At 32.9% G+C, this 18,456-nt stretch overlaps 2 protein-coding genes across 3 annotated transcripts; both read left to right on the top strand.

Moving 5' to 3' along the window:
* Positions 1-2,332: 2,332 nt before the first annotated feature.
* Positions 2,333-5,563, top strand: LOC107492723 (probable flavin-containing monooxygenase 1). The gene is made up of 5 exons (XM_016113781.3): positions 2,333-2,843; positions 2,923-3,160; positions 4,011-4,186; positions 4,452-4,813; positions 5,092-5,563. The coding sequence occupies exons 1-5, from the start codon at positions 2,400-2,402 to the stop codon at positions 5,429-5,431; spliced, it is 1,560 nt and encodes a 519-aa protein (XP_015969267.1). The 5' UTR covers positions 2,333-2,399; the 3' UTR covers positions 5,432-5,563.
* Positions 5,564-7,157: 1,594 nt separating this feature from the next.
* On the top strand, positions 7,158-17,542 carry LOC107492724 (DNA damage-binding protein 1a). Of its 2 annotated transcripts, none has more exons than XM_021126469.2 (15): positions 7,158-7,566; positions 7,970-8,104; positions 8,236-8,315; positions 8,417-8,500; positions 8,634-8,718; positions 9,034-9,194; positions 9,309-11,250; positions 11,630-11,940; positions 12,989-13,247; positions 13,448-13,603; positions 14,086-14,224; positions 15,361-15,437; positions 15,641-15,780; positions 16,551-16,659; positions 16,768-17,542. In XM_021126469.2, the coding sequence occupies exons 1-15, from the start codon at positions 7,399-7,401 to the stop codon at positions 16,960-16,962; spliced, it is 4,041 nt and encodes a 1,346-aa protein (XP_020982128.1). In that variant the 5' UTR covers positions 7,158-7,398; the 3' UTR covers positions 16,963-17,542. The 2 variants fall into 2 exon arrangements, with proteins under 2 accessions (XP_020982128.1, XP_015969268.1); XM_016113782.3 differs by having other exon boundaries at positions 7,161-7,566; positions 12,989-13,304.
* Positions 17,543-18,456: the final 914 nt, after the last annotated feature.

The raw sequence follows: 18,456 nt of genomic DNA, 5'->3' as shown, positions 1-18,456 counted from the left end.
TTAATTTAATCTTTTTAATAGAATCAATAATTTATATTATAAAAAATTAACAATAATAAATCAAGTACATTTTAATTTAAGAAGTTATGGTAAAAATTATACAAAATTTAACAACAAATAATAAAAAAATCTATTAAAAAATATAGTAGTAAAAATAATTAAAAAAGATTTATACGAAGAATGAGTATTTAAAATTTCATTAAAAAAAGACCATAATATATATAAGATAACATTAAAAAATATATTTTCAGAAAGACAATAATTATTGAGAATTCTTATGATTATTCTTTTTGTCTCATATTATGACCCAATATTAAAGTTAGATTTAAAATAAGTAAGTCCTGTCTATAAAAAAGAGAAAGACCTCGAAAAACTTTTCTAAATCACTCAATTTATTAAAAAAATAAATTTATTAGTTAATTTATCTGATCTGATTTAATGACAAAAAGAGACTCTCAACTACACTGATATATATTTATAATCTTATCTATCATTTAAAATATCGAATAATAAATTTTCTAAATATTAAAAAATAACTACTTACCATTATAAATAAAAGACTTACAGACCAATAATCAAGTTTTTCACTCTAATTATATAAAAGTATATTTAAATTTAATTCATAAAAAAATTATTATAAATTCTCACTAACTTAAACATTAAATTTTTTTTTATAAAGGACATCTTCATTCTCACTCAAAAAATCCATTTGGCTTTGTCTTTCTAACAAAGATATCGGAATCCTCAGTCAATCCATGAGAGAAGGAAAACAATTTTTTTTAATTGTAACTATTAAATACAAAAACTATAATGTATTGTTTCATGTAAATTAGAATTGGAATATAGAATCACATCTGGGTTTAGAAAAAAAAGGGTTGAGAAGTTACTAATATTTAGGGTTCGTTTGAAAAATTTTAGAAATATTTTTTTTTAATTTTTGACTTATGAAAAGTAATAGTATTATTGTTTGGTGTAATTTTTAAAATTAAAGTGTAATTTTTTAAGAAGCTATTTAGAAACTTATAAAAAAGTTAAAAAATGACTTCTCTTATAATATTTTTATTTTTTATCACATTTCTATAAAATAAATACTTTTAAAATATCAAAAAAATTTAATTAAGTTGGTTATTTAAACTGGGTCTTAAACGTTGGCTAAGGCTTATCCATCTTGAGCGCTCTTAGCCTGCCACGTATGCAAACATTTCTACGTGGCTACCATCCACAAGACTACAACTCCATCTTTTCTTTTGGTACGTCTATCATCTTAAACCCCCTCTCCACCTAAATTATCAGGGTGATGTATGTTCATATGTTATTGTGCATTCAGGATCCAAGATCTTGTTAAAGATATATCATTGAATTATTCTTGAGTTTAGAGCTACGGGTCGAATGTAATTATTAGTATGATTTTATTGTTGCCAACTATTATGAATCAATCAATCAACTATCCAATCCCTACACCATATTAATAACTATTCACATTATCATATCTTTATATAAAATAATATCTTAATATATAAATACATATTATATTAAATAGTTTAATAATTATTTTTACACATAAATATTTTTAAGATATTATTGTTTTTTAAAACTTGGATAAATATATAAATACATGTATTTCTCCAATACCAACTATATATTTGGTAGTTATACAAGTAATTTGTTAATAGAACAAAGTATTATTTTTATCTTTAATATTTAGAATAAGTTTTATTTATATTTTTAATGTTTAATTCATCATATTTATATTAATATTACTCTGTCGTTAACTATACTAATAAATTGGATTATATTTTTCAATAATTTTTATTTAAATATATTTATTTTTAATTAGGTCTTATTTAAATATGTTCGATATTAATACTGTACCAATTATTTGTGTTCAGGTTAAATTATATTCCTAAAAAAATAAATTATATAAATTTAATAGGAATTAGTTTTAACTTTTGATAAATTATTATTCAAAATAGATTATTAGTTATGTCCTAAATATTTGTATTCTAACTTTAACAAAAAATTTTAAAAACTCTAACTAAAATTCATTATATGTAATTGATGATAAAATAACATTAAATTATTTTTACAAATATTAAAAATACAAATAAAACAATTTAAATATCAAAAACACAAATAAAACTTATTCTGAACATTAATAACAAAAACTATACATTACTCTTTGTTAATAATAGTTGGCCAAATAATAACATTATTGGACATATCTTTAGAATTACATCAAGATTCTTGTTAAAAAAAATCTAAAGTGATATTATTGATTTTCTCAAAGTATATTACTAGTACAAACAATCTAATCAAATTGCACCACTCCAATCTTTTACTCTTCCTCTTCCTACTTCCAATTCCCATAATCTCTCTCTCAAACATCCTTCATTCCAAGAATGGAGAAACAGGTTGGGATCATAGGTGCTGGAATCAGTGGCCTCATTGCTTGCAAGTACATCAAAGCAAAAGGGTTTCATCCAATTGTTTTTGAGGCCACAAACACCATTGGAGGAGTGTGGACCAAAACCTTAAACTCCACAAAACTCCAAACTCCCAAAGTGATGTACCAGTTCTCAGATTTTCCATGGCCATCTTCTGTAACACAAGATTTCCCTGACCACAACGAGGTGCTTGATTATATCAAAGAATATGCCCAGCACTTTGACCTGATTAAGCACATCAAGTTCAATACTCGAGTTGAGGGAATTGAGTACCAAGGACCTTCCATGGAAGAGATCCAAGCATGGCATCTATGGAATGGAACCGGTGAGGCTTTCAGCACAAGAGGGAAATGGAAAGTTTCAGTGACGGATACACAAAACGGTTTAAATTCAATTGAGGTATGATGATGAACCATGATGGTTTAATTTGGCTCTATATGAATAGTATTAGAAGCATAACTCTGATATGTGATTGCAGGTATATACATTAGACTTTGTGATCCTCTGCATAGGGAGGTTCAGCGATGTTCCAAACATTCCAGAATTTCCTTCAGATAAAGGACCAGAGGTCTTTGGAGGCCAAGTCATACACTCAATGGAGTATGCTTCTATGGATTCTCAGACTGCAACTGAGTTCATAAAAGGGAAGCAAGTCACTGTCGTTGGATTTCAGAAATCTGCTCTAGACACCGCAATGGAGTGCTCTACAGTAAATGGTAAACGATAAGATAGCATGCCAAATAAGGCGGCTACCCATGTGAAGATAGAACTGTCAAAATGGGCTACACTCATTGTGTCAGTCTACTTATGTCTTTAAATATACAGACTTTGCATCTAAACAAAGTCCCTTAAAATTTTGGACTAAATATGCTGAGCCCAATTAACTAAAAAAAATGACGGGTTAAATAAATGGGTTATTTTTTATATTCTTTCATAAAAGTAGCATTTTAGGACAATATTTTCACTGATTCGACCAAAAAATACAACCCATCAACAATATATTTATGGTAGAAACTTAGGTATGTGAAGTTGATAACTGAGGGCCGTTGTATGATTTGACTAAATTTTTATCTAATGGCTCTCGACTATCAACTTCACGTGAAGTCGATTGCACTTGAGTTTTCACCTATATTTATATATATTGTTTGTTTGAGGTTTTTGACTTAAAAATAATATTTTTTGTTAATTATTTTTAAAAATAAAATAAAAAAAATTAACGGATCAGCTATTTAACTTATTTGGCTAGCCATAAGTAGTTTGAATTGAAAAATTATAGCCCGTGAATAAAATAGGTTTAAACGACCCTCAAATTTAAACGGGCTGAGTTTAAATGGGTCGGATTGACCCGTTTGACCGTTTTATGTAAAAATGATAAATGTGAATTGTTAAATGATTTAATATTCTTGACCAAATAATTTTAGCTGTTTTCTTCGTATTTTCATGTGAGTAACATATAATAGATTATGAATGCCACTAATAACACAACAAAAACAAACATGATTCTTGTGTTTTGATGGGATTCACTATGCTGTTTTTTCAAATTGTATTAATTGGCATACAATGTAGGTGTTGATCATCCATGCCGAGTGCTATACAAAACAGAACATTGGAACCTTCCAGATTACCTGCCATGGGGCATTCCTCTGGCTTATCTATACCTTAATCGTTTTGCCGAGCTTATGGTTCATAAGCCCGGCGAAAGCTTCTTCCTGAGTTTGGTTGCCACTGTTCTTGCACCTCTGGTAATCATTGTTTGTGACCTTGTTATATGTTATGTTCATTGTTATTACTTTATCCCACGCCATAAATTTTGTGCTGTATTTATTTATTTGGAATCTTTATGTTATAGATTATGGTCATTACTCGTATGAAAATATTTTCATGTAATACACATGTTATAACTAATGAATTATAACTCAAATGACATAGTTTTTTCATTTTTACTTAGAAGTTTTGGGTACGAATCTCACTCTTAACTTTAAATATGACTTTTTTTTTTGTTAATAGAGATGGGTGTTCTCAAAGTTTGTTGAAAGCCACATAGATAGGAAACTTGGGTTATCAGAGGTTGGGATGGTACCAAGTCATAGCTTTCACCGAGAAATCAACAATTGTTTGATCTCTACTGTCCCTGATAATTTCTTTGACAAGGTTAAAGAGGGAAGTATTGTATTGAAGAAAGCTCCAAGATTTTGGTTCTCCAAAGAAGGTGTTGTGATTGATGGAGAAGAAGCCTCTCCTCTAAAGACTGATTTGGTAATATTAGCTACTGGCTTCAAGGGTGACATCAAACTCAGAAACATATTTGTGTCTCCCACTTTCCAAAATCTCATACTTGGCTCTCCAAATTCAACTGTTCCATTATACAGGTGAGATTGAAGTTGAACCAAGTCATAAAGGTAGAAACTCAAGTGCAGTTAACTTCATGTAAAGTTGATAGTTAAAAATCGTTAAATAATTTCATAGATTTGACTAAATTATTATATATCAATTCTCAATTATTAAACTGCACTCGAGTTTCCACCTAATCCAAAACATAATCTAATACTTGTATATTTGTACATAACAGCCTAAACTCTTTAGCAGAAGTTGTTGGTATGTATATAAATTTGATATATTTGATTTGATTTGATTTATTACTAAACAGGGAATGCATCCAGCCAGAAATCCCACAAGTGGCTGTGATTGGATTCTCTGAAAGTGTAGCAAATTTGTATACATCAGAAATGAGGTGCCGTTGGGTTGCAGAGCTTGTGGATGGAAGATTCAAGCTACCAAGCATTGAGGAAATGAAGAAAGATATAAGAAAATGGGATGAATACATGAAGAAATACTCAGGGCATTACTATAGAAGATCATGCATAGCTGCATTGCACATATGGTATAATGATCAACTATGCAAGGACATGGGTTGGAACCATAGAAGGAAGAAAGGCATATTTTCAGAGCTATTTCAACCTTATGGTCCTCTAGATTATTCTTTTTAAATGCCTTCACTTTCACATCAAATAATTGAGGTTTAATTATTCTGTCGGTCTCCTATAGTTTCACTAAATTTTTAATTAGGTTTTTATACATTTTTTTTCGATTGAGTCTTTATACCATATCAGATTTTATAAGTGATAAAAACGATGAAATTAACAGAATATTCCGTTAAACAAATTGAATATATCTAACACTTTACTGAACATTCTGTATAATTTAATAGAATATTCTGTTAATTTAAACGTTTTTGTCATAGTAAAAACTTATTTATAAAATCTAATATAGTATAAGAATTTAATTGAAAAAAAAAGTATAAAAAATTAATTGAAAATTTAGTGAAATTATATAATTGACACAGTAATTAAACCTAATTGAGCCAAATTAGATTGCTTATGTATTTTATTTAAAGAATATTAAAAATTAACATAAAATTATCTTTATACAAAGATAATAATTAAAAAATTATTAAATAATAATTAAAAAATATATGTAAGTTTTATTTAATTCAATAATTTTAAGAGAACATTTTCATTGATTTATGAAATAAATTTTCTCTCTCTCATTCTAATTGCTATTATGATAAGTTTTTCTTTTAATTTCTTCAGAAATATCGAATTTCATTTTATTGATATCCAACATCATACAAGAAGTTTGATATATTGAACCATTTATAAGCATTTGCAATTTGGATACCTAATCGGTTGTTGAAGTGTCTATTCAAGATATTAGAGTGTAAAGTATCATCCCACCATATATCTTAATCTCATGTAGTAATGTGAATATTGATTCCTAAATGTAGACATAGACACGTATTTTATCACTTTGTTATAGAACATATGAGTTCATTCTTATGCCATGATTCCCTAAGCCCCAAATTGAGTAGACTTTTTTTTTTTGGAATTTATATGAATTTTGCATAAGTTTTAATCATACGTTAATATATTGAGTTTAGTTTTTATGTAAAACATTTTAATTATAATTATTTTTTAAGGATGAATACCCAATTTGCCGAAAGGATAATAAGATTTAAAAAAAAATATCATTTTCGACCACTAATTTTTCTGAGTTAACAATAAAAAATATTAATAAATGGACTAATCAATCCTATGAAAGTAAATATTAAGTATTGAAAATGATATTTTTTTTGTTAAGAGTTTTATTGTCTTTCGAAGTGATTGTTAAAATCTGTTTATAATTTTTTTTGAATTATTATTTATACAATTAATATAAAAACTAATTATATTTATTAATGTAACGTTATTTAATTTAAATACACGTATAAAATAATTTTATATTGATAATATATTAAAATTAAATTTTTAAATCTTATAGTATATTATATCATAAAATTATTATCTCAAATATTTAAACTAAAAAAATACATAAATAATTATATATAACAAATATGTTACTCATAATTCAACATAAATTCTTGAATATATCTTCACTCCAATTAGAAACCATCATTTTGTTTTGGTTCGGTGATCTTATCATAACTTTGGCAATAATATTCAAGTGATTCTCCTCCAATTTGATTTTCAAGATACAATCACTCCTATAATTATCGATTTTTTCCCATAATTAAATTTAATACTAATTACTAAACTATAGGTTCAACTCTAAATATTTTTAATTTTTATATTCCGTAAAAGCGAAAAGTTAAAATAGAATTGGAAATAAAAAATGAATCAACTTTACACACAAAACCAAGTATTATTTTTCATTTTGTTGGAGCTTTGTAATTTAAAATTAAATTAAGTAGTCGTGTAAGTTCATGATAATCGAGCATGTCTGGAAAACCCTCTTCGTTTTGGTTGAATGAGTATGAAATGAAGTATGCATGATGGTAGCAAGAGAAATGACAAGTTAGTTAAATTTCTTCAACAACCAATCACCAATCGTCACTTCAATTTTTGTTTCTTTCTTCATCTTCAAAACCTAAACTGTTCCAAGCTTCAAGCTATCGTCAATGGCGGTTTCGGAGGAAGAGTGTTCTTCCGCGAAGCCAGGACCGTCTTCGTATCCCTCCACGAAGCCCTACTATCTCTCCAAGTGCGTTCTCAGAGGCAGTGCCGTTCTTCAGGTTCTTTATGGTCACATCCGTTCACCTTCATCGAACGACGTAGTTTTCGGCAAGGTTCAACCCTCTCTCTCTCTCTCCCCGTTACTCCATTTACTTACCTTTAGAATCTTCTGTCTTATTGGCTTCTGATGCTGCAGTGATTTTCTAGAGTTATTGAATTGCAAGCTTTTGTTTGTTTGCGGTGACTCGTTTCAGCTACATTGGTTTAGTTTCCTAATTATAGTCTTAAGCTTTGAATTAGGGTTCATTAAGGTCGGAGGGAATCTGCTAATTGGAACTGAAATGCTAGCTGAAGGAAATGCTGAATTGCACCTTATTTATTGATTTATTTGGTGTTTAACTGAAGCATAACACTTAATGATTATAATGGAAATGGAAATTGGGAAAGGAATGGACCTGAATTAGGCACAAATACTTTAATTAAGCTGAAGTATGTATTTTGTTGTTAATGTTTCAGGAGACATCAATAGAATTGGTGGTCATTGGTGAGGATGGGATTGTACAATCAGTGTGTGATCAACCAGTTTTTGGCATTATCAAAGATCTTGCAATATTGCCATGGAATGCCAAATTCCAAATGCGGGATCCGCAGGTATTAATCGCTTCATCTGTAGTGAGCTCAAGCTGATTGTGGTCTTTTATTGTTTTTCCCCTCCTTTTCCTGGGTTTCCTTTTGGCCAAAGTAGAACCTTAGTTGGTGCTTGTTTTCTTCTTGGTCTGTAGATGTGGGGTAAAGATCTTTTGATTGCTTTATCCGATTCTGGGAAGCTTTCATTCCTCACATTTTGCAATGAAATGCACAGGTGAACCCTCTCTTTATCTCTACTAAATTTCCTTGTATGTCTATTATTGATAATTGAGATTCCAGTTTGGTTCATTAATGCAATTTTATGCATCATTGTAGATTTTTCCCTGTAACACATGTTCATCTATCTAGTCCTGGAAACACAAGGGATCTCCCTGGAAGATTGCTAGCAGTTGATTCTAGGTGAATTTTCTACTTATCTGGAATCTGGATAATATTGTGCTTTCAAAATATAATGCACCATGTTAAAATGGACAAATGTGAAGTGTGTAAACTATTGTGAGTATTTCCAATTCTCATGTTTGTCTTTTTTCAGTGGTTGTTTTGTTGCTGCCAGTGCATATGAAGATCGGTTGGCTCTATTTTCTGTGTCAGGGATTGGCAATGATATTGTTGATGAGGTCTGGAACTGCTTTGCCATTATGTATTTTAGATAGGCTTCATATTGGGGTGTGTTGGTAAAAGGTTGTGTGTCTTTTGATTTATGGGTTATACGATAGAAACATGTAGGGCAAGTTGGAGGGATTTGTTATCCTGGTCTCTTCTTTACACATTCTCTCTCTCTCTCTCTCTCTCTCTCTCATTTTCGAATGCTCTCATACTTGAAGCAATATATATTACTATAATTTTATGATTTTCCTAGTTAGCTTATTCTTGATAAATTATTGTTTTATTTGGAGAAATGTACTCACATGGTCTCATTTGCTCAACTCCAGAGGATAATGTATCCTACTGAAAGTGAAGGGACTGCAAGTATTTCTACAAGTAATCACAGAAGCACTTTAAGTGGTACTATTTGGAGCATGTGCTTTATTTCACAAGATTCCAAGCAATCAAACAAGGAGCATAATCCTATACTAGCTGTTGTTCTAAATAGGTATGATTGTTTGCAAGTCTTATTATAAAAATGATTATTTTTGAAATCAGCTTGTCTTTCTTTTGGCTTTGTTTGTAATGATTAGCTACTTAGTACATTTTTTTGGCCTGGCAGGAGGGGAAAACCTCAAAATGATTTGATACTGTTGGAATGGAATATTAAAGCACGTACAATCTCTGTCATTTCTCAGTTTGTTGAAGCTGAAGCTGGGTTTCTAGCACTTAACATTGTTGAAGTTCCTAACTCTCATGGACTTGCATTTCTATTCAGAGAAGGTGATGCTCTTTTGATGGATTTAAGAGACGCTTGCAACCCATGTTGCGTCTATAGGACTAACTTAAACTTTTTACCCAATGCCATGGAGGAGCAGACTTATATTGAGGACTCTTGTAAATTACAAGATGTTGACGATGAACGCTTTAATGTTGCTGCCTGTGCTTTGTTGGAGCTGAGTGATTATGATCCTATGTGCATAGACAATGACAGTGCCAGTACTAATCCAAGTTTCAAGTATGTATGCTCATGGAGTTGGGAACCTGAAAATAATAAAGATCCCAGGATGATCTTGTCTGTAAATACTGGAGAATTTTTTATGATTGAAATTCTTTTTGAATCTGATGGCCTTAAAGTTAGTATCTCTGAGTGTCTTTATAAAGGTATGCCTTGTAAAGCACTTTTGTGGGTTAAAGGTGGATATATAGCTGCCTTTATAGAAATGGGAGATGGCATGGTTCTGAAATTGGAAGATGGAAGGCTATGCTATACAAACCCTATTCAAAATATTACACCAATACTGGACATGGCAGTTGTGGATTATCATGATGAGAAACATGATCAAGTGTTTGCCTGCAGTGGTGAGGCACCTGAGGGGTCGTTAAGGATAATTCGGAGTGGTATCAGTGTAGACAAGCTAATTAGGACTGCTCCCATATATCAGGGGGTCTATGGCGCTTGGACTGTTCGAATGAAAATTACTGATTCATATCATTCTTTTCTAGTGCTATCATTTGTTGAGCAGACAAGAATATTGTCAGTTGGATTAAGTTTTACAGACGTGACTGATTCAGTTGGTTTCCAACCTAATGTATGTACCTTGGCATGTGGCCTTTTTAGTGATGGTCTGCTTGTCCAGATCCACAAATCTACTGTTAGGCTTTGTTTGCCTACCAAGGGTGCTCATGCTGAAGGTATATCCATGTCCTCTCCTATTTGCACATCTTGGTCTCCAGATAACATGACCATCAATTTGGGGGCAGTTGGGCACAATTTCATAGTTGTGTCCACCTCTAACCCATGCTTCTTGTTTATTCTAGGGGTAAGGTTGCTATCAGCTTATCATTATGAAATTTATGAAATGCATCATTTAGGACTGCAGAATGAATTGTCATGCATTTCCATCCCTAGACAAAAAACTGAGCAGAAACAACCAAATTCATCTTCTGCAAATAAAAGAAGTACTTCTTCCCTTGTTAGTGGAGTTGACATCAATAAAACCTTTGTTATTGGTACACACAAGCCATCTGTTGAAATTTTGTCTTGTGGTCCTGATGGAGTTACGGTGGTTGCTTGTGGGACAATTTCATTAACAAATACAATGGGGACTACCTTAAGTGGCTGTGTACCTGAAGCTGTGCAGCTTGTATTTGTTGATAAGTATTATGTTCTTGCTGGATTGAGGAATGGAATGCTTCTTCGCTTTGAGTGGCCAACAAGATCATCTTCAATACCATTGACTGTGGATAATGCTGATTTATGTTCCACAAATTTGGTGAATTCTGTGGCCAATGCTTTTGACAAGAGAAATGACCTGCCTTCCGTGCTTCAGTTGATTGCCATTCGTCGTATTGGTGTTACTCCAGTTTTCTTGGTGCCCTTGGATGACTCGCTTGATGCTGATATAATTGTTCTATGTGAGAGACCTTGGTTGTTGCATAGCGCAAGACACAGCCTTTCCTATACTTCTATTTCATTTCAGCCATCCACACATGTTACTCCTGTTTGCTCCATTGAGTTTCCTAAAGGAATACTATTTGTTGCAGAAAACAGTTTACATCTTGTAAGGAAATCATTCTCCAGTAGTGCTTGATTTTTGTATTTCTATATTACTTTATTCTTTGGTTTCTCTTTATTTATTGTTTACTGAAAGGCGTCTTTACATTAGAGATTTCAATGCACAGAGAAGTACTAAGATATAAGCATGTGTTATGATTACTGTGAAATAGTTTAATTTGTCTGAAGCTGGATTTAAGTTGCTGGCTAAAAATGCAAGCTAATAAAAAATGTTTTTCATGGTGTCTACTACTTGTTCTTGTTTGTTATTTCATTTACATGATTTAGGAAATAACTACTATCTTATCATTCCTTATTCATGGTGGGTTCTTTGTTTGTAAATTGCTATTTTTAACTTGTACTTAATTCATCATGTGATGCTTTAGGTGGAGATGGTGCACAGTAAGAGAATTAATGCACAGAAGTTTCATTTAGAAGGCACTCTACGCAAGATCCTGTATCACAATGAAAGCAGGATGTTGCTTGTGTTGAGGACTGGACTGAATTATGGTACATGCTCGTCTGACATATGTTTTGTGGATCCCACAAGTGGGTCAGTGCATTCATCTTTTAGACTCGAACCTGGAGAAACAGGAAAATCCATGGAATTAGTAAGGGTTGGAAGTGAGCAGGCTCTTGTAGTTGGAACTAGTCTGTCTTCTGGTCCGGCCATAATGCCCAGTGGGGAAGCTGAGAGGTATGCCATTTAGTTCTCCTCTTTTCTATTTTCCTTCTAAGTTGTATCAGTTGACAGTGTTTCTGCCTCGAACTATGAAATTGCTTGTGAACTGTCCTTCTTGAATTACATCTAGCTTTTATGGGTTGAACGAACCAAGCTGTCGGTGAGCTTTTTGCAAGTTTCTTTTCATGGTGGCATGGTGTGTACCCACCTCAACTTGCTTATAATGCGACTTACACAACTTTGGGTCTCACAAGTGTGCATAATGCAATATCTTTAGTAAAGTAAAATTTCAGAAATAAGCATTGCGTAGTAGTAACCAGTAACCACCATCAACTGCACATGCTTTTCCCAATGAATATGGGACCTAATATTTATAACCTAAAACTTTTCTTTTCCATTGTTGAAGTCTGGTATTATACATTTGCTTCGAGGTATCTATTCTTCTTAATATGCATTTTTGTTTCCTGATTGATCCAAACTGAAGGGCACTTCAATTTTTGCAACATTGTATGTGGCATGTCTGGCTTGTTTAACAAACTATCATCTATTAGAATTTTGTAAAATAACGATAAGGTGTACTCAAAGTTAAGAGTATCCCAAACTGCATTTAAACAATAACTATTGAATCTATAAAAACATGTAGGAAGCTGTTTGGCCTCTGTGATGTTAAACATCACAAGTCAACCGGTTTACTCATGCACCAACAATCATAATTTTGAGCTGATCTTTTGCCTAATGGGGTATTCTCTTCTGTATCCTTGTCTATGGTTAGCTATGATTATTTCGGAATACAGCCATCAAAACTCAATTCTGTCACCTCTTTAAATAGTATTGCATAGTCATTACTTTTTAACTAACTTTTTCTGCAATGAAGATATTCAAATGATCTGAATTCTCTCTAGCAATATATTGTTCTACTATGTATATGCTAGCAAGCATTTTCAGTGTATAGAATCCGACCTTAGCGGAATCGAGATAGTATGTTCATACCATTGTCAAATAATTATAATTTTTGGAAATGTATACATGTCAGATTGGTTACTGTATTTTTATTGTATGGCAGTGCTAGGGGTCGCCTTCTTGTTCTTTGCCTTGATCATGTGCAAAATTCAGATAGTGGTTCAATGACATTATGTTCAAAGGCAGGATCGTCATCTCTACGAACTTCACCATTTCATGAAATTGTTACATATGCTCCCGAACAGTTATCAGGCAGCAGTCTTGGCAGCAGCCCCGATGATAATAGTTCCGATGGGATCAAACTAGATGAAAATGAAGTATGGCAGTTCCGGTTTGCTTATGGCAATACATGGCAGGGAATGGTGCTTGCAATCTGTCCTTATCTTGATCGTTACTTCCTGGCATCAGCTGGCAATACTGTAATTCATGAAACTTGCCCGTTTTGTGCATTTATTCTGTCACTTCCACACTGCCACCCCATCCTTTCTCAAGATTTTCTTTTCATTCAGTTGTATCTATGTTCTTATATAGTCTACTCATTAAGATATTTTCTTGAATGCAGTTTTATGTTTGTGGTTTCCCAAATGACAATCCCCAAAGAGTGAGAAAGTTTGCGCAGGGAAGGACACGTTTCTTGGTAACATCATTGACTGTACATTTCACTAGAATCGCTGTTGGTGATTGTCGTGATGGTGTCCTTTTCTATTCCTACCACGAGGTGAGTGGTACTGTGGTCTCTATTGTGGACCCCCATCCTTCCCCCAACAACTTTCCCTTCTTTTTTTTCTTAAAAGAAAAAAAAAATAAAAGATAAATGGAAATAAGAACTCAATTTTGAGGTTTACTTTAAATTGGATCTTCTTGGTAGAAAGGCAGAGATATTAGAGAGCATTTTCTGCATTAATATTGTTTAGGTTTTCTGCTTTAGTTATGGATGCTTACACATTATTTTTGTATCCTATGTTTGGTATAGTAGGATAAAAATCCACTTATGTTGATATGTTTTGAGGAGGTTGGTAAAGTGATAAAGTAAGACTTTAATCATCCTTGAATTAAGATAGTAGGGCTCACAACTAATAAAAGTTACAAATTCAAAGGTGATTAAAGCTTTACTTTTCGACTTTACCAAACCTCCACATTTTAGATGATCTTTTTCCCTCTTCATTAGCAGAACTGTTTCACTTATAAATTCTAATTTAGGATACAAAAAAATTGGAGCAACTTTACTCTGACCCATCGCTGAGGTTAGTTGCTGATTGCATTCTTATGGATGCTGAAACGGCTGTCGTTTCGGATCGTAAAGGAAGCATTGCTGTTTTATGTTCAGATCATTTGGAAGGTTAGCCTTCTGTTAAATCAGCTTCTCCTTAACGATTTTCTAATCTAGGGTTTACCATTGTATTTGCCATCTTATCTTCTCAGTGTCCAAGAACTATTTCCAGTGTGTTTGGAAAGTTTTTTAATGTGAGAAAAGAATTCTATTTCATTAAGAAAAGAATTTATTTCTATTTGAAACTTAATTCCATGATTTGGAATGACTTTGATATATTAGTAAAATGGAATTCAATTCTTTGGTTTGGAATGTCTTATAAATGAGTTGAATTCTCTTCTTTACAATTTTACCCTTGCATTGAACATTAACTTATAAATAGGGATAATTTTTTACATTTCAAATGTTAACTATGATTGTTGTGAGAATTGATTTGGAAATCAGACCACTTTTGATAAACATGAGAATTGGAATTCCCAAATGAATTAAAATCATTCTTTTTTTTTTTCCAAAGCATGAGAAAGAATTCCATTCTTGAGTGATTCTAATTCTAGCTAGAAACTAAAATATACATGAGTGTACATTTGGTTGTGTTAGAACCCAACAGAAGAACATCAAATCAATTTCATCAAGATATGCCTGTCTATATTATAAAGTGTGATATTCTTAGTTACTTGTGAATTATTCAATTTGATTTGCAAATATCGAGAAAGACCTTGTTTACCAAATATGGAGGCTTTGCTAATTATCCTTTTCTTTCAACTTGATTATCACCAACCTTTTTAATTCAAGGTTATGAAAAGTGGACTAGTCATTGAACCAGTGAATTTTGAGGTTCAAAAGTTTGACAGGAGTTCAACTGGATATAATAAAATAAAAATAATTTTTTGAATTTTTTAATCAATTTTTTGAACCAGTTAACCATAAAGGCCACCATTATTTCAACTGTTTCACTGGTTTTCTTGCAGCCTGTTTTTAGGCTACAGCCTGCCTGGTCAGATTCTCAGAACAGTTCCTTTTATAATGCGGCTGGATTGTGCATTCATGTGGCATATTTTTCATATTACAATGGTGTTTAACATTTTTACCATAGCCTATATTCATGTTATTAGCATGCATCAAGCTATTTGCTTATTGATTTTTTTTTCCCTCCTGAAACAATATTCTAATTTATAACCATATTTTGCTACTGTTTTTTGTCTCAGATAATGCAAGTCCAGAATGCAATCTGTCACTAAATTGTGCTTATTTCATGGGTGAAATAGCCATGAGCATTCAGAAGGTAGATCCTTTAAATGCTATCAGCTTCTGTTGAAATTTGATTCAAAAGCAGAATTGTAGAATGCAGATCTACTATGGCGTAATAAATATATGATAAAACATGTTGAATTAGTGAAGCTCCGTTCTGTAACTTATTGTTGTTGATGTAATGTTTCTAGCACTTGTTTTATTAAGTTTTGTTTTGAAATTTATTTTATAATGCAGGGTTCATATTCATACCGTCTTCCAGCTGACGATGCTCTGCAAGGAGCCAATTGGCCCAAGACAAACATTGATTCACTACAAAATACAATTATTGCTAGTACTCTGTTAGGAAGCATCATGATCTTCATCCCTTTATCAAGGTAATCATTAATTATGGCAGCACCCCTAAATAATTTTCAAGGGTTCCCAAATTGATTTAGTGGATCAAGTTATGCAGCCCAAGACGTTCCATTCAAATTGGTATCTAGTTGACTCACATCAAAAAGTTGTGTTGGATAAAATGGGACAGTTGTTGTTACTTAAAATATATATACAGGAGTTTTATAAGGTTTTTTACTATAAGATCATATGACAAGGAGTTTACAAAATCAATTAGTTGTACAGGAGTTCTATAAGATTTTTTGTTTTGGAAACATTTTTTGTATATATATTTTTGTAGATATATGTGCTACTGTTTCGAGAGGACATTTTTTTTTCATAAGTTGTATAGGAGGTGGCATGTTTCGAATGTGAATACTCCTGAAAATGTGGCTCAAATTGAAGATAAACAAATTTAGAAAAGTTCAAAAAAAGAATGTAGCTTTTTGGAAGGTTAGGACCGGGATAAAGGCATAAAGGTGATTGAGGTATGGTAAAGAGGTTAGGTAAGAACTCTGCATTTGGGAAGTGTTGGTTTGTGGATTGACTGGTTTCTGCGGCTCTATTCTAACCTTTTTTCCTCCTTTCTTTTCAATCTGAATTTTGTGTATATTTAGTCTTCATGATAATTGCATATTTCTTTAAGTAAGCTACTACTATTATTTGTTGATGTCACGGCCCCTTGATGGCAATTTGTAAGATCTGCCAATAAAGGCTTTCCAATATGTGGTGGATTACAACCTGAAAAAGATGAATTTTATCTTCTGTATAGGGAAGAATATGAGCTCTTAGAAGCAGTGCAAACAAGACTTGCTGTACATCATTTGACTGCACCTATTCTTGGGAACGATCATAATGAGTTTCGCAGCCGTGAAAATCCAGTAAGAACCAGAAATTGAATTTAGTTAAAGCTGGCATGCTTTCAATTATTGTATGTGATACATTAAGAATATAGAATGAGTTTTGCTCCTCTATCTTCATTTTGTTAGGCCGGAACACCCAAAATACTTGATGGTGATATGTTGACTCAGTTTCTGGAGTTGACAAGCATGCAACAACAGATCATTTTATCATCCGACCCACCGGAAATGGTAAAATCAAGTTTGAAGTCACTCCTACCTCCACATGTTCCTATTAATCAGGTTGTTCAACTTCTTGAACGAGTTCATTATGCGCTGAACTAAACATAAATACACCTTTCTAGCCCGGTCCTCTTTTCCCCTAACAACGGTAAATGAAAAGCGGGACAATCCATATCTAGTCATAATCATTGTTGGCCGTAAATTGTTACTTCCCTTGCAATGTGGTGTTGGATATGGTGTTTGATATGGAACATGACATGAGACAGTACCAACATGTGAAGAGGAGCTATTAACTCGTGGCTGCAAGATCCCACAATTAGCGGTGTAGTATTAACAATCAATCACAGGGTAAGCTTGGTCACAGAATCACGGCCTCCATCTAATGCTGTTGTTGAGTTTGGGTCGAAGCTGCTCAGGCATGACAGTTGGGCCAAGATTTCAGTCTTCTTAAATGGTTAGTCTCTTGTATCTGTTGTAGTTTCAGAAACTTATACAGTAGAAAAAGGACACGACACAATAAAATTGTACAATAGCGAGATTAGTATGTCCAGCATTTTTTTTTTCTCTTGGGAAAGAAGGGTGGTGGTGGCAGCGGCGACAGTGTTTGCCGGGTGGGGGTCGTCTTAAATTACAATATTGTACATTAATAATTTAGAAAGAAAAGAGTTCATTTTCGTGTGAATTTTTGGCTCCTTACATATTCTCTCAAGTGAAGTATCATTTGTTCTCACTTGGGTAAAATGATTGCTCTATTCAGCAGAACATTGATGTTTATAGACTTGATTAAGAGGAACAACAACAACAACAACAACAAAGCCTTGTCCCACTAAGTGGGGTCGGCTACATGAATCAAACGACGCCATTGTGCTCTGTCATGTATCATGTCTACAGTGAGACCGTTTATATGTAGATCTCGTTTGACCACCTCATGGATGGTCTTCTTAGGTCTTCCTCTGCCTTTCGCCCTTTGTCCATCTTCCATCTCATCCACCCTCCTGACTGGATGTTCTATCGGTCTTCTTCTGACATGTCCAAACCACCTGAGACGCGATTCAACCATCTTTTCCACAATGGGTGCTACTCCAACTCTCTCCCTTATATCTTCATTCCTTATTTTATCCAATCGCGTATGACCACTCATCCATCTCAACATCTTCATCTCTGCCACACTCAGCTTATGTTCGTGCTCCCCTTTAGCCGCCCAACACTCCGTACCATACAGCATAGCCGGTCTTATAGCGGTGCGATAGAATTTACCTTTAAGTTTTAAAGGCACTTTTTTGTCGCATATAAAACCAGATGCACTCCGCCATTTTGACCAACCTGCTTGGATCCTATGATTTACATCATGTTCAATCTCTCCATTATCCTGTATGATGCACCCAAGATACTTAAAACTTTTAACTTTTCGTAGGGTGTTCTCTCCAATTTTCACCTCTATATTGGAGTTTTCCCTTCTCAGACTGAACTTACATTCCATATATTCCGTCATGCAACAGCATATGTGCAAACCATACACTTCTAAAGCTTCTCTCCATAACTCCAACTTCTTATTTAGATCTTCCCATGACTCTCCCATAAGGACGATATCATCGG

The sequence above is a fragment of the Arachis duranensis genome, chromosome 6 (genome assembly GCF_000817695.3).
Source record: "Arachis duranensis cultivar V14167 chromosome 6, aradu.V14167.gnm2.J7QH, whole genome shotgun sequence".
Classification (NCBI taxonomy): domain Eukaryota; kingdom Viridiplantae; phylum Streptophyta; class Magnoliopsida; order Fabales; family Fabaceae; genus Arachis; species Arachis duranensis.
This window is presented reverse-complemented; position numbering and strand designations above follow the sequence as displayed.

Bases quoted from the DNA above. Each gene is read 5' to 3' on its own strand.
- LOC107492723 (XM_016113781.3), top strand. From the start codon at position 2,400: ATGGAGAAACAGGTTGGGATCATAGGTGCTGGAATCAGTGGCCTCATT. The intron at 2,844-2,922 runs GTATGATGATGA...ATGTGATTGCAG, and splicing joins ACGGTTTAAATTCAATTGAG to GTATATACATTAGACTTTGT. The intron at 4,814-5,091 runs GTGAGATTGAAG...ATTACTAAACAG, and splicing joins TCAACTGTTCCATTATACAG to GGAATGCATCCAGCCAGAAA.
- LOC107492724 (XM_016113782.3), top strand. From the start codon at position 7,399: ATGGCGGTTTCGGAGGAAGAGTGTTCTTCCGCGAAGCCAGGACCGTCT. The intron at 11,251-11,629 runs GTAAGGAAATCA...GTGATGCTTTAG, and splicing joins CAGAAAACAGTTTACATCTT to GTGGAGATGGTGCACAGTAA. The intron at 15,781-16,550 runs GTAATCATTAAT...TCTTCTGTATAG, and splicing joins ATCTTCATCCCTTTATCAAG to GGAAGAATATGAGCTCTTAG.